Source organism: Homarus americanus, unplaced genomic scaffold (assembly GCF_018991925.1).
Source record: "Homarus americanus isolate GMGI-L3 unplaced genomic scaffold, GMGI_Hamer_2.0 scaffold12264, whole genome shotgun sequence".
NCBI classification, from domain to species: Eukaryota; Metazoa; Arthropoda; class Malacostraca; order Decapoda; family Nephropidae; genus Homarus; species Homarus americanus.
Window position 1 is genome coordinate 246,943 of NW_024734320.1, and position 27,327 is coordinate 274,269.

General features: G+C 47.5%; 1 protein-coding gene across 5 annotated transcripts in view; it reads left to right on the forward strand.

The window, feature by feature from the left end:
* LOC121870197 overlaps positions 1-27,327 on the forward strand; it is a 115,587-nt gene that overhangs the window by 74,174 nt on the left and 14,086 nt on the right. For 4 of the 5 annotated variants that reach the window (XM_042371957.1, XM_042371962.1, XM_042371959.1 and 1 more), the window contains exons 2-4: positions 1,001-1,115; positions 16,313-16,511; positions 25,543-25,678. In XM_042371957.1, coding sequence (XP_042227891.1) covers positions 25,654-25,678 — 25 coding nt within the window. In that variant the 5' untranslated portion in view covers positions 1,001-1,115; positions 16,313-16,511; positions 25,543-25,653. The remainder of the gene's footprint in view (positions 1-1,000; positions 1,116-16,312; positions 16,512-25,542; positions 25,679-27,327) is intronic. The other variant, XM_042371961.1, reaches the window with a different exon arrangement.

Here is a 27,327-nt window from a genome sequence, read left to right on the forward strand (position 1 = left end):
TGTGAGTGGAGGTCGCCTCGTCCTGGTCGACGCTGCCTCGCCCTCTTAATCGCCGCCTCGCTCGAGCAGTCGCCACCTCGCCCCGGTAGTCGCCACCCCGTTTTTTTAACACTTTATCAGGAAATTTATGTTGGTGGAGTAATTGGTCGTAGATTGTCAGTCGGGGCCCGGCGGGTGATGGTGCCTGGCGACTCGCACCCTCCACGGTAATGGCTCTTGTATTTATATTGAGAATAAATTCATTGGTACAGAGGGTGGGGGACACAGGATGAGGGATGTAGGGTGAGGCACACGGGGTGAGGGAGGGACACAGGTTGAGGGATTTTGGGTGAGGTACACGTGGTGAGGGACGCAAGGTGAGGTATATAGGGTGAAGCACATAGGGTGAGGGACACTACTCCAACAAAAGGTGTTTGTTTATATCACGTATGTAAATCATTGCTTATGTAACGACCCATTCACTGAGGACTGACCTAAACCCTGGGGCGTCTCTCTGGGTCTAGCGTAACGTAGAGGGGTCCCCCAGAGTAAGGGGTGGACCATAGAGAGACAGGGACCTCCTCCCAGGGTTAAGGAGGGCGGGCCTGGGGGAAGTCAGTCTTGTAATGGCGAAACATTTCAGGTTGATAGTAGTAAATCAGAGAAGGAACTCAGGCAATATAAACAAGACACAACTTCAGAGAAAACCTAACCTAACCTAGCCTCTTGAGGACGGTTTAACCCTTTAAAGAAAATGATTTAACCCTCCAGGACTCAACGAGCTAAAAGGTTTTACCCAATACGTTTACCACTGTATGTCTCCCACGCATCACCATTGTATTTGACATATAATTTACCTATGTATTTTTATTATACGCGTCAGATTTAATAGTCTTATTACATTGGAACCTTCAGAACCATAGTGTTTATGTTACTGTTACCAACTGTATGACTTTATAAATATTCTCTCTAGCTGGTAACAAAATAATAATAATAATAATAATAATATTTATCTTTTCAGTTCCTTCCGGGTTGATCGACAAAGAAGATCTGTGATTGGTTGACTTCTCCCACCGTTCACCGACCAATGGGAGGCCTCCGAGACTGGACATTTCTGCCCTTCCTCTTTGCTTTCTGTGAGTTCTCTTTATTGAGTTTTTTTTTAATTGAAATATAATAATATTTTGGAATTTATGGTTTATATATTTAATAAAACTGATGTCCTTTATTGTATTGGGTACGGTTTTATTATTCTTGTTAGCATTATACTTAAAGGGTTATATATATATATATATATATATATATATATATATATATATATATATATATATATATATATATATATATATATATATATATATATATATATATATATACACACTAGCGGAATCGCGCTCTTTCGCTAGGCCATGGTAGGACGCCAACCTCCGGGAGGCTCCACATTGTCTCACTGTAGTGCATTAGGGTAGACCACATTTTTGGTTTTGCCATTAGCAGCAAGAATGTACAGATTTTTGGCAGTTCCCACTCTGGAGCATCCAACCTAGAACTGTCCATGAGAGAAGCAAGGAAACACCAGGTTTAGGCCAACCATCTTTAGGGACTGTCCCTGGCTTTTGTAGATGGTCATGGCAAAGCTCACTTTAACCGGGAACTGAAGTCGCTTGAACTCAAATGGCAGGTCAGTGGTGATGAGAGGTATCCTTGGTATAAAAACGTCCTCTCCTTTAGCTTTTCCTGTCAGTATTGTAGCTTCCAGTACATGTGGCATCATGTTCTTCTTGTGAGCGACTCGTCTCTCATTTTGAGTATGATGTCTCGTTTCTCAAACTCTTAACCGACAATCAGGATGGCTACTTCATCAACTACAGGAGCATTGAATCTTCTTTCATGTTCTCCCTTAGGGGTCGTGTCTGCTTTGATCCTGACTTTGTACTCGTCAGAAGGCATGTCTTGGATAGATAGGGCAATGTCATGTCTGACACCTTGAATATTGCCACACCTGATAGTAGTCTGCTTTTCATGATCTCCCATGAAGTAGATTTGGAGGAACTTTGCCTGCTCATCTTCCAGTGGTAAGAGGGATCCTGCTTTGTGATAGACTTGACCCTGGACTTTGAATGTGGGCATGTATCCGTGCTCACGAACTACTCTGGTAGCTCCAAAGGATGTCATCTGGAAGCATGAATTGTACTTCCGTATATTTTCCAAGAAGTGTTTTGACTCTGGTGTTGTTCCCAGCATGAGAGTCTTCAATGGTTGTGGTGGTTTTTCCAAATTTGGCAGTGGTACTCTCCCATGAGAGCAGCACAGTCCAGCAGATTCTCCTTTGTACTTCTTTGCACTGTAGTGTTCACATTTATTATCCATGTTGCCAATGACAACAGAGGGATACTTTTCATACTCTATCTCATTGTCATAGTTAAATGCTGCTCTTGTCTATTAGCATTCAAACGAATTTCATGCACTTGATCATTTTCTAGAGAAGGCCTTTCTGCTGTTTGCTATCTGTCAGCATTAAGACGGGATTCCCTTTCCTGATCTGTTTCCTGTGACCGACTGTTCGCTGTTCGCTTTCTGTCAGCATTAAGACGAGATTCCCTTTCCTGATCTGTTTCCTGTGACCGACTGTCCTCTGTTCGCTTTCTGTTAGCATTAAGACGGTATTCCCTTTCCTGATCTGTTTCCTGTGACCGACTGTTCGCTGTTCACTCCGGGCGGCTCATCCGCTAGGCCACGGTAGGACGCCACCCTCCGGGAGGCTCCACATTGTCTCACTGTTCAGTCCCCAAAACGTCTTCTTCCATCAATAGTTCATTAACGGTGTATGTAAGTTCCACCATGTTTTCCACTACAACGGCACAGCAAAGTATATTTTTTTAGCATTAAACTGTTATTATTTTATTGTCTAATCATCACTACATATAACATCATCCATCATCACTACATATAACATCATCCATCATCACTACATATAACACCATCCATCATCACTACATATAACACCATCCATCATCACTACATATAACATTATCCATCATCACTACATATAACACCATCCATCATCATCACTACATATAACACCATCCATCATCACTACATATAACATCATCCATCATCACTACATATAACACCATCCATCATCACTACATATAACACCATCCATCATCACTACATATAACACCATCCATCATCACTACATATAACACCATCCATCATCATCACTACATATAAAACCATCCATCATCATCACTACATATAACACCATCCATCATCATCACTACATATAAAACCATCCATCATCATCACTACATATAACACCATCCATCATCATCACTACATATAAAACCATCCATCATCATCACTACATATAACACCATCCATCATCACTACAGATCGGTAAAGTAGTTTCCGAGATTCTCGTGCGGACAGACATGTACACAAACACACAAACAAACACACACACAGACATACTTCTTTGTTATATATATCATACTCAAGGGGTTAAGACATAGTTTAGAGGTCATTAAACTATGATTCTCAAGGGGCTTAGACATCATATTCAAGGAGGGGGGAGTAATTTAGACATCATACTCACAGATCTAATTCATTATACTCTGTTGGCTTTGAACTAACCTCCGGGGCGTGGAGGGTTAGGTGAAGGGGTAGAGAGGAGGGGAAAAGGTAGGGACGGAGAGGTACTATGGGTAGGGAAGGAGGGGAGGGGAGGGGTTAAGTTAATGGCGTTGTTTTTCGTCGTCATAAAAGCCAACATTATCACTGTAGCACTTACCTCTCGACGCCATTACCAACGTGAGGGATTACGTGCCACTACATTACCATTAATCTTTATGGTAATTCGATTTTAATTCTCTCAATGTTGTTTTTTCTCTCGTCATGTTAAGCCTTTTTTAAGTTTTGTGGGCGTTCGTAGAGCCGGAAAATTACTGTCGGATCTAATTGATGTATTCGGAAGCTAATCTCTTATATCCTGGCTCCAGTCTGTGTTATAAGCTCTAATCTGTGGTTTTAATGTGGTTTTATGCCCTAATCTGTGTTTCCATGCTCTAATCTGTGGTTTTAAGCTCTAATTTGTGGTTTTATGCTCTAATCTGTGTTTACAAGCTTTAATCTGTGGTTTTAAGCTCTAATATGTGTTTTCAAGCTCTAATCTGTGGTTTTAAGCTCTAATATGTGTTTCCAAGCTCTAATCTGTGGTTTTAAGCTCTAATCTGTGGTTTTATGCTCAAATCTGTGTTTCCAAGCTCTAATCTGTGGTTTTAAGCTCTAATATGTGTTTTCAAGCTCTAATCTGTGTTTCCAAGCTCCAATCAGTGGTTTTATGCCCTAATCTGTGTTTCCAAGCTCTAATCTGTGGTTTTAAGCTCTAACATGTGTTTCCAAGCTCTAATCTGTGGTTTTATGCCCTAATATGTGTTTCCAAGCTCTAATCTGTGGTTTTAAGCTCTAACATGTGTTTCCAAGCTCTAATCTGTGTTTCCAAGCTCCAATCAGTGGTTTTATGCCCTAATCTGTGTTTCCAAGCTCTAATCTGTGGTTTTAAGCTCTAACATGTGTTTCCAAGCTCCAATCAGTGGTTTTATGCCCTAATCTGTGTTTCCAAGCTCTAATCTGTGGTTTTATGCCCTAATCTGTGTTTCCAAGCTCTAATCTGTGTTTCCAAGCTCTAATCTGTTTTTCCAAGCCCTAATCTGTGTTTCATGTTGCTTATTTTCTTTACCTTGTGGGGAAAGAATATTAATTAGCCTCCGTCTCTCACCTGTGTTCAGAGTTAAGTTATATAATTTCACCTCAAAGAACAGTGACAAAATTTAAAACACTAAACGATAAATAGTGAAAAAAGAAAGACGATTATTCTCTCCATTTCTTCCTTCTTCTCCTTTTATCTTATTTTCCTTCTGTGTTCCTTCTTTCATTATATAATTCTCGTTAGTTTATAGTTTTTATATATTTTTAGTATATTTTCGCTTTTCCCTATTTGCACAAAGTAGTTCCAAGAATATATATCGCTGCCACAACACTGAAATTAGCCAGCCTAGCAAGAGGTAAATAGTAAACACGGGTTACATAATATTTTTTTTTTGCACGGCAACACGTGCGGAAAATTGTGTACAGTAGTTTTTGTAGGAGTTAATTATGAATATTTGTAAAGATCTAAAGAGTCCCATGAATTTAACCTTGACTTAGGGAGGTCTTAAACTCGTATTGCGTATCAGTACCGATTTCTTTTTAGTCTAGAGAGGAGTGAGTCACGTATCCCATAACAGAAATTTTTTACGTGTCCAAACAGAGTATTTTTACGTGTCCAAACAGAGTATTTTTTGTGTGTGGGGGGAGGGGGGAGTCAATGTGATGCAAGACGGGGTAGACGATCACACACACACACACACAGATTGTCTATCATCGTAATCTTATAACCTTCACTAATCCCTTGATAACCCCTCTCTCCCTGTCTCTATTCCCTCCCTTTGATATTCCTCCTCTACATGCCCCGTCTGCATCTCCCTTCCACATATATCCCCCCCCCCTCTCCAGTAAGGGTAGGGGAAGACAAGATCATACCACAGGAGAGAGAGAGAGAGAGAGAGAGAGAGAGAGAGGGGTGTAACTAAGGTGTAATATCCCACAACAAAAAACCCTCAACTTTTCTTGCCCAACTTGGGATTTAGGAAGGTTGTTGCCGAGTTTAGAATATGTAAAGTAGTGGTGGTGGTAGAAGAGAATAGTACTGGTGCTGGTGGGGGAGGGATGGTTGAAGATAGTGGTAGTGGTCGAGTTGGTGGTGATGGAGGATGGTAGTGGAACAGTTAGTGGTATGGACGGCGGTGGAACTGGACCCCCAAAAAAAAATAGCTCCACCTCAAGTTCCACCTTCCGTCATTATAATTCGGGTCTGTAATAACTCTCCTTCTACCTAAACTCACTCAAGCGAATTAAACTGTTCAGATATAAATTACCATGAGACGCACTTCACCAAGTTTTCCTTCTTAGGATTTAGCGAATGTGAATTGAACCGCGATTTCATATAATGGATTTTTGCATGATAAGATTTTGCTTGCTTGCTCCTGCCTCAGTATGTATGTCTCCCCCTGCCTTTGTTATTCCTCCTCTACATACCCCGTTGACATATCCTTCCCCCTTCCGCATCTTCGTCCCCATTCCACATCTCCCTCCCCATTCCACATCTCCCTCCATACCCATCTCAGTAAGTGTGGGGGGGGAGTGTATGTGTGTGTAATAATAATAATAATAATAATAATAAACGGTTTATTAATAGAGTTGCAGCCGGTAGCTGAAAATATACAGACTTACATTTGATTTAGACATAATGATATACTATGCATTGAATACATTTACAGGGCTGTACAGTACATAAATCAGGAGTTGTTTATTATTTTAACAATAGATGGGATGGTGCTGTTCTTATATCTATCAGTGCGGGCTCTTATGGGCTGAATTTTGTTGTAGTGGCGGACTGCGCGAGTTGGGTGGGGGGCAGGAGGTGGCGATGGCGAGGGTGGTGCAGTAGTCCACGGCCAAACCTTTCCAATGCTTGGTGGTGGAGGTCACTGAGGGATGGCATTTCCAGGGTGGAGAGAGCGTTGGTGTAGCCGGAGTATTCTGCGCCGAGCATGATTCTGCAGGCCCTTTTCTGTACCTTCTCTAGCTGACGTTGTTGGGTGGAGTTGAGAGAAGACGACCAGGCTGGTGACGCATACGTTAGTTTGGGGAGAATAAAGGCGTTGTAGATGGTCCTCAGCTCTGGCGTGGGTGTCCCAAGTGACCTAAGTCTTCGTAGCATGTAGAGACGGTACGAGGCTGCCTTGACTGTGTTATTTACATGGGCCTTCCAGTCAAGTTTGTTGTCTATAGTTACACCCAGGAGTTTGGCAAACTGCACCAGCTGGAGAGGATGGGCACCCACTGTGACTGCTGGGGCTTGCACTGGAGTGGTGGCGGTATTGATATGCATGACTACGGTTTTGGTGTGGTTGATGGTGACCTTGTTCTCCGTAGTCCATGCCTGTAGCCTGTCCAGGGTGCCTTGGAGCGATGAGTAGTCTGGTGAGGTGTTGTCCACTGAAACCCCCACAGTGCAGTCATCCACGTACTTCCACCTGTGAGGAGTGTCCGATAGTGTCGTTGATCAGGATGAGGAAGCACAGTGGTCCCATCTTGATCCCCTGGGGAACACCTCAGGTGAGGTGTTGGAATGTAGAGACCAAGCCCTGATACCTCACTGCTTGGCGACGTCCACTCAAGAAATCAGTGAGCCATGAGACCAGTTTGGTGGGCAGCCCTAGTGCAATAGCCTTGTTGATAACAGTGCAGTGATCAACAAAGTCAAAGGCCTTCCTGAAGTCCACAAGGGCAACGGCCAGTGATGTCTTACGTTTCTGCAAGTTTTTGTGCAGAAAATCCAGAAAGCTCACCAAGCAGTGTGATGTAGAGGAGGTCCTCATATTGCCAAATTGCTGTAAATCAATTGACTGATAGATACTGGCAAATGCCCACTCAAAAACAAAGTCATCACAAAGTAGACTGGGTATGGGGGTAATGGCAACTGGCTTGAGGTCGTTACGGGACTGTGGGGTGGTGACCTTGGGGATGGGGGTGACAAATGCGGTTTTCCATTCATTAGGGCATTTGCTTTGTCTGAGGGATGCATTAATAATAGAACAGAGGGGGGTGGCAAGTTCGACTGCAAACTCCTTGTATATTTTGATTGGGAGGTCAATTGGGGTCGTGGAGCGTTTGGATGTAAATTTCAGGAGTTTGTTGGCGATTTCATATGGTTGGACACTGGGAGGTGGGGAGGGGGAAGGTAAGTAAGCTGGGAGGAGAGTGAGGTCAAGACTGGGTAAGGTATGACATATGGTAGCAAAATGGTTGTTAATTATCTCAGCTGCCTCCTCACTAGGTAAATGTGAGATGAAAGGAAGTGTGGGAGACTGACGGTTAAGACCACAGAGATCTTTTACCTTGGAGTACCACTGACCGATGCCGACCTCCTTGAGGCCGTGCACTTTCCTGGGATAATAAGTCTTGTTAACAGACTTGATTTCCCTGATGACCTGGTTACGTAGACTTTTGTCCAGGCGGTAGTTGGTGTAGTATGCCATGTTGCACTGCTCAATAAGTCTTTTTATGCGGGGCGTAATCCACGGGACATCATCAGGGTGGATCCTCAGTGTTTTGGCTGGAAAGAAGTGGTGGCAGGCTTTGGTGATAGTGTCCAGGTAATTATCCCATTTGTTCTGCACATCGTCCAGGGATACCGGGTTATCCATTGTCCAAAACGCCGCATAGCAGAGTCTGGGGTGGGTCGGTAAGTTCTGGTGGTGAGAAGGTGGGGGTAGATGACCACAGCAGGGACAGGTGGGGGCTGCGTCCCATAGGAGGCAGCGGCTGGGGGGGAAGGTAGTGGTTACTGAGATCAGTCATAATGAGGTCAAGGGTGGCATTGCCTTGTGTGGGAAAGTCTACTATTTGTGAAAGGTGGAGGTGTTGGGTGATGTCACTGATGTCTAACTCATTGAAGTCACCGCATATCACTAGTTTAGCACATGGAAATCTGGATCTCAGGGAGTCAGCAGTGTCTATAATATGAGTAATCAATACATTGGCGGTTGGTGCGCGGGGGGGATGATAGCATACACAGACAATGAGGGAGGCAAGCTGGCGAGGGTGGGAGGTGGGAGTGATCTGAACCCACAAGGCTTCTACATCTTCAGGTTCATTAACACCTAGGGGTGATGGTTTGAGGTCACTGCAACAGTACAGAACTACACCCCCACCTCTCCTGTCCTTTCTAAGGTGGTGAAAAAACTCAGTTTTCTATGGCACAGATCTCAGGAACAATTTGCCACGCCTCGGTAATCACCACAATACCTGCACCAACTGACTTCACTGTGACACTGACCTCCTCCACCTTGTTGCATAAAGATGTGACATTGGACAGCAATAGGGATGGTAGGCTGTACCATAGTCGCGGCACTTCATAGCGAGTACACTGTCTTTCAAGTACTGGTTTGACTTTCCTATGCTTGTTCGGTGTGATGATAGGGATTCGTCTAGGAATGCGGCGACCCCGTCTGCAGCCGCGGTTGTGGAAGATACTCAGCGCCTTTAGTAGAGTGATGGTGTGGGGTGGAGGATAGCCGGCACCAGACTTCAGCCGAAACAGGTCGGTGCGACGATATCGTGCCACTGGAACACACATATTCACAAGTCTGGCACTTAGAGTCACTGACACCTTGAAAATACGCACTGTCTACCCGTAAAAGTACTGAACTACCTTAAGTAACTACAGGTCGACGGGATGACCTTGGCTGCTGCTGAGCGCCAGGAGAAACGTCCTCACTCAGTGAGGTCACTAAGGTGTGTGTGACCCCATGACCTCTTAAAGCACTGTATACCTCCGTCTTACCTTGCCTTATTAAGGTACTTAGTCCAGTGTGTTAGCAACTCTGCCACACAAGGTTGTCCTGAAGGCAGCAATGAGAGACGAGGCTAAAGTTAACCTTAACCTCTCTGACTAACATAAAAGTTGTCCTGGCTGCAGATTTTGGTGGAGGCTTTTACCATCTAAGCTTTTACCGTCCCAAGCTTTTACCATCCAGCTTATTTAACTTGAAGCTTAAAGTTTAAAATACTCACCAAAAATCAACATAACGAAGAAATATGTCTCCTTCTACCTGGATTTTATTTTATTAATTTTTATTTTCTGTTTTGTTGCTTGTCGTCGTGTGTTTGTGTGTGTGTGTTTTATTTGAGTGAGTATGTATGTATGTATATGTATGTATGTATAGTTTACGTTTTGTGTCTGTCTGTCTGTGTCTATTTGAGCTAAATATACATCACCCAAAACGTCATTCTCAGGTTCTTAGGGTAGGCGACCACGACCTAGCTCCCCCCCCCCCAAACATATTCAGTCTGTCTGTACCAATCCTCTCGAGCTTTTTGTCTCCAGTGACCAAAACTTTCAATACCACCCATCCAAGCCCGTCTCTTGTCTCCCCCTGGCCCTCCTACCTCCCCCTGGCCCTCCTACCTCCCCCTGGCCTCCTACCTCCCTGGCCTCCTACTCTCCCCCTGGCCTGGCCTCCCCTCCCCTGGCCTTCCCTACCTACCTCCCTGGCCTCCTACCTCCCCCTGGCCCTCCTACCTCCCCCTGGCCCTCCCACCTCCCCTGGCCCCCTTCCTGGCCTCCTACCTCCCCCTGGCCCTCCCTACCTCCCCTCCTACCTCCCCCCCTCCCTACCTCCCCCTCCTCCCTCCTCCTGGCCTCCCTACCTCCCCCCTGGCCCTCCCTACCTCTCCCCTCTCCTGGCCCTCCTACCTCCCCTGGCCCTCCTACCTCTCCTGGCCTCCCACCTCCCACTCCCCTGGCCCTCCTACCTCCCCTGGCCTCCTACCTCCCCCCTGGCCCTCCTACCTCCCCTCCCTCCCCTCCCCCTGCCCTCCCTACCTCCCTGGCCTCCCCCTGGCCCCTGGCCCTCCCCTCCTCCCCACCTACCTCTCCCTGGCCCTCCCTACCTCCCCCCGGCCTCCTCCTCCCCCTCCCTGGCCTCCCTGCCACCCTACCCTCCCCTGGCCCTCCTACCTCCCCTGGCCTTCCTACCTCCCCTGGCCCTCCCACCTCCCCTGGCCATCCTACCTCCCCTGGCCCCTCCTCCCCTGGCCTCCTCCCCCTACCTCCCCCCTGGCCATCCCCTACCTCCCCCTGGCCCTCCCACCTCTCCCCTGGCCCCTCCTACCTCCCCTGGCCATCCCACCTCTCCCTGGCCCTCCCACCTCCCCCTGGCCTCCCACCCCTGGCCCCTACCTGGCCCTCCCACCTCCCCATCTACCTCCCCCCCTCCTACCTCTCCCTGGCCTCCCACCTCCCCATCCCACCTCCCCTGCCCTCCCACCTCTCCTGGCCCTCCCACTCCACCTGGCCCTCCCCTACCTCCCCCTGGCCCTCCTACCTCTCCCTGGCCTCCTACCTCCCCCTGGCCACCTCCCCCTGGCCATCCCCCTCCCCCTGGCCCTCCTACCTCCCCCTGGCCTCCCACCTCTCCCTGGCCCCCACCTCCCCATGGCCAGCCTACCTCTCCCATACCTCCCCCTGGCCAGCCTACCTCTGGCCTCCCACCTCTACCTCCCCCATGGCCCTCCTACCTCCCCATGCCTACCTCTCCCTCCCACCTCCCCTGGCCCTCCCACCTAGCCACCTCCCCCTGGCACAGCCAGCCTACCTAGGATGGCCAAAGGCCACCTCCCCTGGACCTACCTCCCTGGCCTAAACCTGCACTTTCAGCCATTAATATTTACAAGCCACAACGGAACAGAGAAAAGGTTTGGATAGACACTGAAATTGGATAAAAAATGTCAACACTTTGTTCTCATTTTGTATTATATATATATTTATGTGAAGAATTTCTGGGTGTTAAGAATGTCGTGGTGTTATCTGCTCTCCAATGGCCGCCGTGTACCCAAGTCCCAGCACACGTTTGCATAATACAGTCAGACTTTACTGGTGTATCTGTTGTGAAGACTTTACTGTGTGTCCTGTGAAGACTTTACTGTGTATCTGCTGTGAAGACTTTACTGTGTATCTGCTGTGAAGACTTTACTGTGTGTCCTGTGAAGACTTTACTGTGTATCTGCTGTGAAGACTTTACTGTGTATCTGCTGTGAAGACTTTACTGTGTGTCCTGTGAAGACTTTACTGTGTGTCCTGCTGTGAAGACTTTACTGTGTGTCCTGTGAAGACTTTACTGTGTGTCTTGCTGTGAAGACTTTACTGTGTATCTGCTGTGAATACTTTACTGTGTGTCCTGCTGTGAAGACTTTACTGTGTGTCCTGTGAAGACTTTACTGTGTGTCCTGTAGAAGACTTTTACTGTGGTAATCCTGTGAAGACTTTACTGTATTGTCTTGCTGTGAAGACTTTACTGTGTGTCTGCTGTAGGAAGACTTTACTGTGTATCTGCTGTGAATACTTTACTGTGTGTCCTGCTGTTAAGAAGACTTTACTGTGTGTCCTGTAGAGAGGAACTTTACTGTGTGTCCTGTGAATGCTTTACTGTGTGTCGTGCTGTGAAGATTTTTGCTGTGTATCTGTTGTGAAGACTTTACTGTGTGTCCTGTGAAGACTTTACTGTGTATCTGCTGTGAAGACTTTACTGTGTGTCATGTGAAGACTTTACTGTGGGTCCTGTGAAGACTTTACTGCGTGTCCTGTGAAGACTTTACTGTGTATCTGCTGTGAAGACTTTACTGTGTGTCATGTGAAGACTTTACTGTGTGGCCTGTGAAGACTTTACTGTGTGTTCTGTGAAGACTTTACTGTGTGTCCTGTGAAGACTTTACTGTGTGTCCTGCTGTGATTTTGTGTGTCTAATGTTGAGATCACTAGGTGTGAGTATTGGACATGGGGTGATACTGGACAGGGGTGGAGGTGAACACACTGGGTGCTACTAGACATATGGGGGTGGGGTGGGGTGGGGTGGGGATGGTGAAGGGGTGGGGTGAGGTGAGGTGGGGTGAGTGTGGTATATAATGTAAAGATCCTGATGAATGGTCTTGTTCACTTGAGCCTCTCATGTTAATCAGTAATTTGGACACGAACTCTGGATGGTGTTTCACTTAATTGGTGATCAAACACACACACCTGGTCATTGATTCACCTGTGTTCAACCTGTTCTTTTCGTGTTCCTGATCTGTCGACGCGTGTCTCTCTCTCTCTCTCTCTCTCTCTCTCTCTCTCTCTCTCTCTCTCTCATCCCCAGCAGGGTATTAAAACATTCAGGGTTGTATCGCGTGCTGGACTAAATACGAACTAAAACACCTGGCTAGTGATCCAGTCATCTTAATTGGTGATTGGTGGAGAAGCAGCTTAACCAATTAATCGCAGCTAATCTCACATTCAGGAGTCACCAAGCGTAAGACAACGACCAGTAATTAGCTAATCCTCACCCCACTTCTCCATCGTCAAAGGAATTTAATTAGATTTAAATTCCGAGTAGTGTGTGTGTGTGTGTGTGTGTGTGTGTGTGTGTCATAGAGTCCCTGTACACATGTAAGAATATATACGAGATGTTTGTTTTAATTCTCTGTATATCTAACATTGTTTATATTATCTGTTTATGTTATATATATTATTCTGTTTAATGTATATTATCTCTACTGCCTGGACTCTAATGTCTCTCTCTCACCACCCATTTTAACATATAAGCCTCGTGAAGTACAAATATACTTCCATAAGGGTCTGGTGTAAGCGTTAGACTGTCACTACAATAAAATAACTGGTAGATAATAGCGATATATGTTTAATAAAACTACGAAAAGATATTAATATATATATTTTTTAATTTTGAGAACATTAATGACCTTTTTCTAATATATCTGACCTGATGTTGTACGTGTGTCAGTTTCACAGAAGTTAAACAATACTGGAAAAAATGAATTAAGTTTATTTTGTTAATGAAACTTGGAAATTACGCTCCTTAGGTTAGATCATTTTTGTGTCTTATTAAGCGGGATTTGCTACTATTAGCATACAGCGAGAAAGTTAACTACCTGGCCTCATTGGGAGAATTATACCCCAGGGGACGGTCGTTATACCCTAGGGGACGGTCGTTATACTCCGGGAGCCGGTCGTTATACTCCGGGGGCCGGTCGTTGTAGCCGAGAGAGAGAGTAGGTGGGGGGATGGCGTGACAGTAATAAGGTATAACAGTCGTCACCATCTTTATTATAACGTGTGTGTGACTATTGTGTTAGTGCTCTCCTTCCCTCACTCCCTTCCTCATACAACTCCCTTTCCCTCTCCTCCATCCTCCCTCACCCATCCCTCCCTCACCCTCCATTCCTCCCTCACCCATCCCCCCCCTCACCCATCCCCCTCCCTCACCCATCCCTCCCTCACCCATCCCCTCACCCTCCATCCTCCCTCACCTCCATCCTCCCCCTCACCCATTCCCTCCCCTCACCCTCCATCCTCCCTCACCCTCCATCCTCCCCTCACCCCCTCCCCCACCCATTCCCTCCCTCACCCGTCCCCCTCACCCATTCCCTCCCTCACCCTCCATCCTCCCCCACCCATTCCTCCTCACCCTCCATCCTCCCCACCCTCCATCCTCCCCCTCACCTCACCCATCCCTCCCTCACCCATTCCTCCCTCACCTCCATCCTCCTCACCCTCCATCCTCCCTCACCCTCACCCGTCCCCTCCCTCACCCATTCTCCCTCACCTCCATCCTCCCTCACCTCCATCCTCCTCACCCATCCCCCCCCTCACCATTCCCTCCTCACCCTAATAGCCTTCGCGTGTGAGGTTGAAGAAAATTCAGTATTATCATCACAGATATCAAGACCTTCAAGTGGGAGGAGGTCAGGGGTCCAGGGGGATGGGGCCCAGGGGGGTTCAGGGGAAGGGGATCAGGTGAGAACAGACCCTTTGAAACCCCTGTCAGGTGGCCGTGTTGGAGGGCGAGGAAGCTCCTGGATTGGTGTAGGTCGAGGTGGACTTGAACCGATATGTTTGAGTGGTGTCTGTGTTGGCCGGAGACACTGATTACTGCCTCCACCACCACCACTCCCACTCCTCCTCCTCCTCCTCCTCCTCCTCCCCCCCCTTAGTATGGGTTCTGCCTTAAACTTGTGGGGAGGAGCCGGGCAGGTCCTGAATTGATTGTGGGAGGTATTGCATGACCCTCCCTCCCTCCGCCCCCTCTCCCTCTATCCCTCCCTCTCTCCACCCTCCCTTCCCTTTATCCCTCCTTATCTCCTCCTTCCCTCCTTATCTTCCTCCCTCTCCACCACTCGTCACTTAACCACCTGTTCAAAGTGTGCTTACTGTTTACTCCAAGAAAACAAAATAACTTGGTCACAATGATTGGTTATCTTTTTCATGTGATACTCTAATTGGTCACTTTTCTTCCCTGTGACGCTGTTATTGGTCGCTTCCTTCTCTGTGATACCCTGATTGGTCACTTTTTTCACCTGAAATGCCCTGATTGGTCACTTTTCTTCCCCGTGACGTGGTTATTGGTCACTTCCTTCCCTGCGAGCCAATGATTGCATGTTTCTTGACTGGTGGTGACGCTGTATGACTCAAGGTAGGTAGATAACCTACCTTGGTATGACTGGCCTCCTGATACAAGGTTGTTCAGAGATGTGTCAGGATGAAGTGTGTCAGTGGGGCGACACAGATGACAACCTCACGCACGTCCAAGGTCTGGCTGACAGCTAAAATATATATATGTGTGTGTGTGTAAGATAGTGTTTACCTTGACGTCCCCCCCTTTCTCCTCGCTGAAGTGTCTTATATTGCCATTGTTTATGGTGTGACTGTAGTAGAGAGGTATGCAGTGTAAAAAAAAAAAAAATATATATATATATATATATATATATATATATATATATATATATATATATATATATATATATATATATATATATATATATATATATATATATATATATATATATATATATATATATATATCCGGCTTCGAAACACGAATCCTGGTTGAGATGTTGATTTATGTAGAAGTCCCAGTGCTTATTGGGCTAATGAAATATATATGATCCTCGTGTTTCGAAGCCGGATTTGGTAAAACATTACTCTGACCACCTACGTGATACGGGTAGTCCCCATTAGAGGTTCACGGCGCCATAAGTCGTTGAACAGGCTTTGTGTGAAATATAACAAAGTCTAAGACTGCTTTTAGTATACTGGTGGTCCAGCGGTTAGCGTTCCCCGGTCACAGTCATGGGCTCGTGGGCTGTGGGTTCGAATCCTGGCGGGTTGAGGTGTTCAATATATATATAGAGACGACACAAAAATAGAGACGACACAAAAATAGAGACGACACAAAAATAGAGACGACACAAAAATAGAGACGATACAAAAATAGAGACGATACAAAAATAGAGACGATACAAAAATAGAGACGATACAAAAAATATAGACGATACAAAAAATATAGACGACACAAAATATAGATACAACACATAAAAAATACACCTATATTTGATTATTGTATGGTGTCTCGTCTTGAACAGATTTTTCATGGTGATCGCGTGAATATTTATATTACACCACCAACATTGTCTTTCCTTCAGCAGAACCTCACACATCAACAATTGAGAATAATGTTTTTGTTTTGTACTTTAATACAAGCATTCACGCCATCATCACGAGAGGGAGGAGGAGATATGAAACATCTAACCCATCCTTCTAACCCCCACTAACCCCCCATCAACCACCCCACACCCATCACTAACCCCATTAACCCCCCATCTCTCCCCCTATCAGACGAGGCAGGGCAGACACTTCAGATCACAGGTATAGGTGTACCTCCGACAGCCACCGCGGGGACACGGTCACTCTTTCGTGTTCCTTCGAGCTGAGCGGAGACGAGCTGTACTCCCTCACCTGGTGGAAAGACGACAAGATCTTCTTCAGTTACGTCCCCACCAACAAACACCCAAAGACACCAGGCATTACTGTAGACGTGAGTATTAGTGTTGATACTGTTGGTGTGTGTGTGTGTGTGTGTGAAGGGGTTCAGAGAGAGGGAGGGGACAGTGAGAGAGACACACACAGAGAACACATACACACAGAATACACCAAGCGTGACGTAATATGATTGTGACTCATGTGTGTTGTTTTGTAGTAACCCGGAGGAAGAAATTGGCAGAGACGGACAAAGAGACAGAGACAAAGAGGAAAGAACAGACAGACAGACGGGTCACAAAATCAGTGTGAGCGTGAATTGGGTTCCCCAAGAGGTTACTTTTTGTGGATCCGAGGAAGAATGAGGAAGAGGGGGAGAATTGAGGAAGAACAAGAGGATGAGGAAAAGAGGAAGATATACACTTATTACCTGTTATATTAAATAAGAAGTTTTATTTCCACTGCATACACCTGTAAGCAAGTAGCTGTTACGATCTCTTTGTGACTTCAGTGTGTGTGGTGGTGTTGTAAACACTCATTTGTAAAACACGAGACCCAGCGTTCGACCCTCCCCCCCACAAACACACACTTAATTGTTTGAACCTTTTCCCACAGACTCGCTATTGTTCGTAAAAATACTGGATAAGCAAATGATTAGTGTGTGTGTGTGTGTCCTCATTATTATTCACTCTTTCCCCCAACAAAATTATTTAGTCTTCAAACCTCTGCTGAAATTGCTGGTCCCATGATTTCAATGACAGCTGCCCCCACACACACCACACACCACCCCCTCACCCACACACACCTCCCTGCCCACACACCACCACCACCCTCTGTTACCCACACACCACCTCCCTGCCAACACACCTCCCTCTCCCCCCGCCCACACACCACCACCCTCTCCCCACCCACACACCACCCTGCCCACACCACCACCCCTCTCTCCGTTACCCACACACCACCTCCCCGCCAACACACCTCCCCTCTCTCCCTCGCCCACACACCACCACCCCTCTCCCTGCCCACACACCACCCCCGCCCACACACCACCTCCCCGCCAACACCTCCCCTCTCCCCACACCACCACCCCCCACCCACATACCACCCACCCCCTCTCCCCCCACCCCACATACCACCACCCTTCCCCACCCACACACCACCTCCCCTGCCCACACACCACCCCCCCCCACCCACACACCACCACCCCTCTCTCCCCACCCCACACACCACCACCCCCCTCCCCACCCACACACCATCACCCTCTCTCCCCACCCACACACCACCTCCATCACCCACACCACCACCCTCCCGTCACCCACACACCACCACCCCACCCACACACCACCCCCACCCCACACAACTCCCCTGCCCACACCACCCCTCCTCACCCACACCACCACCCTCTCTCCCTCACCCACACACCACCACCCCTCCCTCTCCCTCACCCACACACCATCACCCCTCCCTCACCCACACACCACCACCCCTCTCCATCACCCCACCACCCTTCCGTCACCCACACACCACCACTTCTCACCCACACACCACCTCCCCTGCTCACACACCGCCTCCCTGCCCACACACCCCTCCCTGCCCCACACACCTCCCTCTCTCCCCTCATTCACATACCACCCACCCTCTCCCTCACCCACATACCAGCACCATCTCTCCCCACCCACACCTCTCTCTCTCCCTCACCCACACCTCCCTGCAGCCTCCCTCCAGGGTCAGAGCAGCTCACAAAAACTATCATTCTTGGACTGGAGTTATTTACCCTTTGATCTTCTCTCATGAAGCAACGTAAGAATGTTCCTTCCTCTCCTAGCTTACGACCCGACCCGTCTTGCCTCAGAGCTCCACAGTGTAAGGCAGCAGCAGCGTATATTATATTATCAACGGTAAGCGGATGTTTGGGCCTTCAAAGTTAGGTTAGGTTAGTTTAATTTTGATTAGGCCCAAACGTCTCGTGGCCCAAACGTCACGTGGCCCAAACGTCCCAGGCCCAAACGTCCCATGTGGCCCAAACGTCACGTGGCCCAAACGTCACGTGGCCCAAACGTCACGTGGTCCAAACGTCCGTGGCCCAAACGTCACGTGGCCCAAACGTCCTGTGGCCCAAACGTCCTGTGGCCCAAACGTCCTGTGGCCCAAACGTCCGTGGCCCAAACGTCTCGGCCCAAACGTCCCAGGCCCAAACGTCCTGTGGCCCAAACGTCCTGTGGCCCAAACGTCTCGTGGCCCAAACGTCTCGTGGCCCAAACGTCCTAGGCCCAAACGTCCCTGGTCAAACGTCTCGTGGCCCAACCGTCACGTCAAACGTCACGTGGTCCAAACGTCTCGTGGTCTCAAACGTCACGGCCCAAACGTCTGTGGCCCCAACGTCCTGTGGCCCAAACGTCCTGTGGCCCAAACGTCCTGTGGCCCAAACGTCCGTGGCCCAAACGTCACGGCCCAAACGTCCGTGGCCCAAACGTCCTGTGGCCCAAACGTCCTGTGGCCCAAACGTCCTACATTCACATAAAACGTCCACCGCCATCCTCTCCAAGCCAAGACCATCATACATCACAACACGAGACCAATACTAACCCATCACCACCGCGTAAAAACAAAGCCATTTCTGCCTCCACCAAAACATATAGTCTCTGTACACGCCATAAAGCACTGAGGATATTTATGTGGGACTCCTTTGGTAAAATATAAATCATTTTACCGTAATCATTCCTAGTCTTACTCTTTCAGGACCACCCGCTGTAGTAGTTACCCCAACCAGTAGCAGGAGGTAGAGAGACCTTCACCCAAATCATGTTTTTTATCGCTTCTCATGAGCTAAAGCCTTCAAACTCTTGAATCAATGTCTACTGCTTCAGGTTCACGAGTCTGAATCTCTCGGAGGGTTCGTGGTTCATGGGGAAAGGTGAACGAGCATTTAGTGGTTGAGTGTACAGGTATATACTAGATTAGACGACATACATCAGCTGGTATACTTGGTCTGGTGAAACCTTATGTGATGTCAGGTTGGTGTTGACTGATTTCACAACATGACGTCGAGTGTACATATGGGTCGTGAATTATTTAACTGTAAAATTTTACCCTCTCCTCTCCCCCAAACTTCCCTACCCCACCTCCCTCCCCCATCACCTCTCCCCATCACCCCCACCCCCATCACCCCACCCCCATCACCCCCTCCCATCACCTCCCCATCACCTCCCACCCCGCCAATAATAAGAGATGTGACCTGGTCCAGATTTAAAACGTTTATTCTACTCAACAAACATGATTTTTTAGCTTTGATGACAGTCCTAGGGAGGGGGGGGTGCCCACCATTCATTTTGTTCTCATGTGAATTTTCTCGCTTGTTGGCCAGATTAACATTGTAAACAGGAATTGTGTAGTGGGTGTTAACGTGGGCTGTGTATGGCGGGCTGGCAGGGGGAAGTGGTGGTGGGGTATTGTGATGTGGCAGGGGTGAGTGGTGTGGCAGGAGGCGCAGATGTGAGTTATAGTGGTGTGGCAAGGGGATGAAGTATGATGGTGTGCTTACAGAAAATGGGTAACGTTAAAACAAGTACTCGTCCGTCCGTCCGTCCGTCCGTCCGTCCTTCTCAGCGGGTGGAAGGTTCTCTCTCTTGTTTCATTTCCCTCACTCCTTCCTGTCCAGTTTCCTTCCTCCACCTCTCTACCTCCTTTCATCACCCCCTCCCCCTTACTTCTCTCCCCCTCCCACCCTCCCTTACTCTCCCGGCGGTGGTCTCAATTAAGCAAGTCTGGCCACCGTGGCATCACTAATGATCAAGTCGGACTTAATTGCAGTAGCGCAGAGTGGACGAAGGAGGGAGGGAGGGAGGGAGGGAGGGAGGTGAGAGAAAGAAAGGACCTGTTACCCGCTGTTGTCACGGCGGGGGCAAAACATAACCCCTCCTCCCCACAATGTCAGGAATGTTAATCCTTCAATTTTTATCAATTGAAGAGGGAAGAAGGAAGTTGGGTTGGGGAGGGTTTAGGAAGTGGTGGTGGGGAGGTAGGAGGGAAGTGGGGTTAGATTGGGGGAGGAGGAGGAGGGAAAGACGGTGATTGGGGAGGTAGAGGTGGTGAGGGTGGTGAGGAGGGTTAGAGGCTGGTGGTGGGGAGGTAAGAGGTGGTGGTGGTGGGGGAGGTTTGAGCTGGTGGTGGGGAGGTAGAGGTGGTGTGGTGGTGCCTTGGGGGAGGTAGAGGTGGTGGTGGTGGGGAGGTTAGAGCTGGTGGTGGGGAGGTAAGAGGTGGTGGTGGTGGTGGGGAGGTTAGAGCTGGTGGTGGGGAGATAAGAGGGGGGGTGGGGAGGTAACAAGGGAACGCTCTTTCATCGTTAACTTCCTGTGTGAAAACGTGCGGAAAAAATAAAAGATTTTTTTTGCCGTAAAGGTTCTGAAACGTTTTAAGGAAAAATATAAAGAAATTGAGAGAAAAAAAGAAAAGAAAAGAAAAGAAAAAACAGCTGATTGGACGTTAGACAATACGGAACACAGATGATGATTGGACAACAGAGAAGCGATACAGAAACGGTAACTTAATTCTCATATAAAAACGGTAACCGAGCCCTCTTTATAAACGGTAACTCTTAACTCTTATTACCGAAACAGAACAATAAAAATAATCATCATTATAAAACAGATAAATAAAACATATAAGGCATCAAATAATAACAATAATACCTTAGTTATTACCTTAATTAAATCCTTCTTTCCTTGATAATTAAATGAGCTAACAGGTGTTGAAGACTAAATGTACTGTATATCGTGTATAAAATAATTCTAATAAGGAACTACTAAGTTATTTTACGATTGTTTGATGACGTCATTCGGTATCGGTACAAAATTAATGTTTATACGTAGAATTTCTTTGACCATTAATTGCGTAGTATTGATTATGGATATATAAAAAATATATAAATTGGAACGTCTTTTTAACGAGGATGGTGATTTGACCTTAGAAATGACCTTTGACCCGTGGGGATGATAGTGGTGATTTGACCTTAGAAATGACCTTTGACCCGTGGGGATGATAGTGATGGTGATTTGACCTTAGAAATGACCTTTGACCCGTGTGGATGATAGTGATGGTGATTTGACCTTAGAAATGACCTTTGACCCGTGTGGATGATAGTGATGGTGATTTGACCTTAGAAATGACCTTTGACCCGTGGGGATGATAGTGATGGTGATTTGACCTTAGAAATGACCTTTGACCCGTGGGGATGAGAGTGATAATTGTGATGATTTGGTATAGTGTTATGAGAGTGTTATAAGGATAATATGTATAGTGCTGTGTCGTGTGCTGTGCCGTGTGCTGTGTCAGCTGGTGTCATGTGCTGTGCTGTGTCGTGTTGTGCTTGTCGTCAGGCCATGTCGTGTGGCTGTCGTGTGCTGTGCTGTGTCGTGTGCTGTGCTGTGTCATGGCCTGCTGTGTCGTGTGCTGTACTGTGTCGTCTGCTGTGTCTGTACCGTGTCGTGTGTCAGGCCGTGTCGTGCTGTGCCGTGTCGTGGCCATGCCGTGTCGTGCGCTGTACTGTGTCGTGCCATGCTGTGGGTCAGCAGCTGTACTGTGTCGTGTGCTGTGCCGTGTCGTGCTGTACTGTGTCGTGTTGTGCCTGCCGGTGCTGTACCAGGTCTGTGCTGTACCGTGTCGTGCTCTCCACTGTGTCGTGCTGTGCCGTCGTGCCCGTGTCGTGTGCTGTGGCTGTGTCGTACAGCGTGTCGTGTGCTGTACTGTGTCGTACTGTAATGTCGTGTGCTGTAATTGTGTCAGGTACAGCCGTGTCGTGTGCTGTACTGTGTCGTGGCCGCCAGGGTCGTGTGCAGGCTGTGTCGTGCTGTACTGTGTCAGGCCAGGCTGTCGTTGCACCAGTCGTGGCCAGTTGTGTCCTGTGCCAATTGCAGGTCGCTGTGTAGGTCGGTACTGTGTCAGACCAGCTCGGAGGTCGTGTGCTGGCCGTGTCGTGTGCGTGCTGTGTCGTGTGCTGCAAGGTCGTGTGCTTGCACTGTGTCGTGGTACTGTGTCGTGTGCCTACTGTGTCGTGTGCTGTGTCTGTCGTGTGCTGTGCTGTGTCGTGTGCTGTACTTCGTCGTGTGCTGGCCGTGTCGTGGTACTGCGTCGTGTGCTGTAATCTGGTCGTGTGCTGTACTGTGCTGTGTGCTGTACGGTGTCCGTGCTGCTGTACTGTGTCGTGTGCTGTGCTGTGGGTCGGCTATGCTGTGTCGTTTGACTGTGTCGTGTGCTGTGCTGTCCGTGTACTGCTGTGTCGTGCAGGCCAGTCCGTGTGCTGTGCTGTGTCACACCGGTCGTGTGCTGTACTGTGTCGTGCGTGCCAGGCCTGCCTGTCCGTGTGGCCTGCTGTGTCGTGGCCACTGTGTCGTGTGCTGTGCTGTGTCGTGCTGTGTGTGCCAGGCTGTGTCTGTGCCAGGCTGTGGTGCTGACTGTGTCGTGTACGTTGTGCGCAGGCAGCTGTGTCGTGTGCTGAGGGTCTGTGTCGTGCCAGACGCTGCTGTGCTGTGTCGTGCTGTGTTGTGTCCTGTGCGCTGTCGTGTACTGCTCGTGTTGTGCTGTCGCTCAACTGTGTCGTGTGCTGTGCTGTGTCCGTGTGCTGTACCGTGTCGTGTGCTGTGCCGTGGTCAGGCTTAATTGTGTCGTGTGCTGTGCTGTGTCATGTGCTGTGCTGTGTCGTGTGCTGTACTGTGTCATGTGCTGTGCTGTGTCGTGTGCTGTGTCGTGTGCTGTGCTGTGTCGTTTGCTGTACTGTATATGTCACAAACTCAATTTTAACTATTTAAAGTATGGCGTCGGTGATAAATGTAGAGAAGATAGATGTATACTGTATATAAGAGACTGATAAACTGTATGAGAAAGACGCGAGAACAATGAAAGCCTTGGAATGTCTTGGGTCTCTGGGCGGAGTGTGTTCCTAAGTTCACTACCGTCACCACTTTCTCTCTCTCTCTCTTGTCGCTATTGCTTAATCTCTAGTTGTTGTATATTAATTGTCATTTACACTAATTGAATCTCGGCTTTGCAATATATATTTAATACAATATGTCCCTGTTATTGAGCATCGCCGCTGAAGTTATTATATTATCACTAATGGTAAATAGACCCTGGGGTGAATGACGTCACCTGAGTGTATCAGTGACATCACCTCACCTCACACCCTAACCAAACTTCTCTACCCCCCCCCCCCCCCCCCCCCCCCCCCCCCCCCACCACCTCCCATCAGAGGCAATATCTTTACCCTGTGTGGTGGTTGGTGGACGAGGTTAACATTTTGTTGATAAATACTCAAAATAGCCAAATCGTTTACCAAGTATGTTTTAATATCTATACTGTATATATTAAAAATTAATTAACCTCCTCCCCCTGACGTCTGCTGTGTCTTAAATATGCACATAATATATATTCACAAAAAATTAACTGTATAAAGCCACAATTATGTTTATTTTTATCTACTCCACAAAATATTAATTCTTTACTTCGGATTATTATTTTTTTTGGTATTTACTAATATAAATTAACTCGTTCCCAAGTGACATTTAATTTATATGTTCATTAAAATAGTAATATGTGTTCGTTTTCTAGTGACATAATTTATATGTACGTGAAAATAATATATATATACCTGTATAGTGTATATATGTATATATATTCGTCGAAGGATCAAACCTTTGTCGTCGAAGGGTTAAACATCAGGTTTTTAATTATATGTACGCGTTAATACACAGTTAAACGCATGTATTACGAAAAATTCCTCCACCAGTAACATTACCCAAACTATCGTACGGTACTGTATACCTTGGCGAGTGCGAGTAGTCCTGCCAGGTATATACATCATAACCTATCAGAGGAATAAACAAAAGGAAGAATTCTCCCTTTTAAGCAAGACTCGGGGCACGTAGATCCCAGGACGCCTCCCTAAACCACAAGAGCATAAAAAACCTTGCGAGTTTTATTTAAAGTGCCGTAAACTATGTGTTAAGGGAGAAACACGAGTACTTGAGGCCTTGTGAGCAACCGTTTCTCATCTCGTCTTGACATTTCATTGTGATTCACTTAAATGGTTCACAAGTGTTTGAATTTTTATTACATCACGTTCGTGTGTGTGTGTGTGTGTGTTACCCAGTGAGTCATTGGTCTCACAAACTGGCCAAACTTTTAAGTTGTGTTATTTTTGTCGTAACCTATGAGGCCGTCCATCACCCGCCCCTCCAACTCTCTCTCTCTCTCTCTCTCTCTCTCTCTCTCTCTCTCTCTCTCTCTCTCTCTCTCAACATACACGATGGACCGCTCTGAATCAACGTGTTATCCACAACTAAACTATCTATCTACATCTATGGATCTGTATGTGTGATGTGTCTGTATGGTGTGTGTGATGTGTCTGTATGGTGTGTGTGATGTGTCTGTATGGTGTGTGTGATGTGTCTCTGTATGGTGTGTGTGATGTGTCTGTATGTGTCTGTATGGTGTGTGTGATGTATATGTAATGTGTATGTGTGATGTGTCTGTATGGTGTGTGTGATGTGTCTGTATGGTGTGTGTGATGTGTCTGTATGGTGTGTGTGATGTGTTTGGTGTTTATAGTGTGTGTTGTATGTGTTGACACGCACACCTTCCTGCAGCCAACAGTGAGAGACAGTAACACCCGCCCCCTTAAGTGTTATCGACAACATCTGTCTTCAACTCACCACCAGTCCAGTGTGTGCCAGGGCCCCTGCTAGCGTGTATCAGGGCCCCTACCACCCTGCCAGCGTGTGTCAGGGCCCCTTCCACCCTGCCAGCGTGTGTCAGGGCCCCTTCCACCCTGCCAGCGTGTGTCAGGGCCCCTTCCACCCTGCCAGCGTGTGTCAGGACCCCTGCCACATAAATGCCTCCCTCTTCATTAATTGCAAAATTACCCTTGAACGGACATTGTTTAAATAACTGGACATGTCTGCACTACCATAGTGGTTGTTTATGATTATGTAAAATCACTGCACTCTACCTCACTGACTTCCCCTAACTGTAAAGTTAGGTACCTATTCACACGTGCTAAGGTAGACAGACTAACAATATTCTGTGCTGTGTTTCAGAAGAGCATCTCGACACTGCACGAGGTGGTACTGTCACACGTTGATCACCGCGCCTCGGGTAAACTCCGATGTGAAGTATTGGCAGACAAACCGACCTTTGAACAGGACACAATGGACGCCAACATGACCGTCATTGGTGAGTCTCCTTGAGTCATTGGTGAGTCTTGAGTCTTAGATGAGTCTTGAGTCACACTTACCTTCTCACCTCTTCTTCCACACCTGTCTTCTCGTATGATACCAGCTTTGTGTTTAAACTTACAATACATAACACGAGAGCTTTATAGTCTTGGTATAATGGATCTTTACTATTTTAGCCAAAGTTAGGCGGTGTGAATGTTATCTGTTGGTGGAAGGTATTACGGCTTTCAAACATAAACACGGCCAGTTCGCGGGCTATTTATTACCACCTGTTATTGTAGGTTGTGGCTGTGAGGGCTTCTATACTCTTTGTTTTGAGAATCCATATCATGCTCTATTCACTTGAGAGGACATTCTACCCACATTCTACTCAGTAAGAATCAGTATCAAGCAGTGTTCACCTCATCTCTTGTGCTGTATGTCCGGGCTGGCAGTTTATGTGAAGATCAGAGATATTTGCGCGGCAGGATTTAGCCGCCCCGACGTTTTTTAAAAGTTCAATTTATATTCAGATGAGTCTTGGCGCGTGTGTAGTAAAGTGGTGTTTGTGTAGTGCTTGTTCGAGGCGTCACCAGGTACATTGATATTGTATAAGGCTGTGTGAGGGACATCGATGCAGTTTAATGCTGTGTGACGTACAACGGGATACCTTGAAGCTGTTTTACGCGGCTGAGAAATGTATTGTGAACATTTTTACCCAGTAGGAATTGTATTGAGACAAGACATTAATTTTCACCATTGGAAAATACATTAGCTGCATAAAAAAAAACATTTAACCCATTGGAAAATACAATTGAGATATATCCTGTATATTAACTTTGAGTAACCTCACCATTGTATTCAAAATGTATACCCCTCCCCCCCTCCACCCCTCCCCCCCACCACTCCCCTTCCCCCCTTCTCTCTGTCGTTCGAAACCCAAACACGTTCGCAATCGGGTGTTCTAAACTCCAGTGATCACTCTTTTTAAACCTCCATGTAAAGTATTCCTGCCTGTGTTAAAACTCCGCGTGGTGTCCACTACTGGTGTACGATGGTGTGAGTCTCCTGGGGGTACGTGGGAGACTTTGTTATTCGCGAGTAAGCAAAATACTTAACACGGGGGCGTAAATATTGATCAACACAGTGAAGTATTCAGTGTGTGAGTGGGATGGATAGTGATGATGGATAGTGGGTCGTGAGGATGGATAGTGAATAGTGAGGATGGATTGTGGGTTGTGAGAATGGATAGCAGAGAATGAAGTGAGGTGAGGTGGGGCTATAATACTGCTTCAGTTTTAAACATTGGAATGCTTTCAAGATCTTACCGTGTCCTTCTTCCTGCCTCTTGCAGACCATCCTTCATGCTTGGTGCTGTGAGGGGTTGAGGGGGAGTGTGTGGGGGTGAGGGGGAGTGTGTGGGAGGGGAATGGTGAGGGGAGGTGGGGTGGGAGGGGAGGGGTGGGGGTGAGGGGGGGGGGAGGGGGAGGGGGGGAGGGTGGGGGGGTGGGGGGAGGGGGAGGGGTGAGGGGGGTGAGGGGTGGATGAGGGGAGGGGGTGAGGGGTAGGGAGGTGGGGTGGAGGGGGGGAGGGGGGTGAGGGGGGGGTGTGTGGGGTGGGGAGGGGGAGGTGGGGGGGAGGGGGGGTGTGGATGGTGAGGGGAGGGGT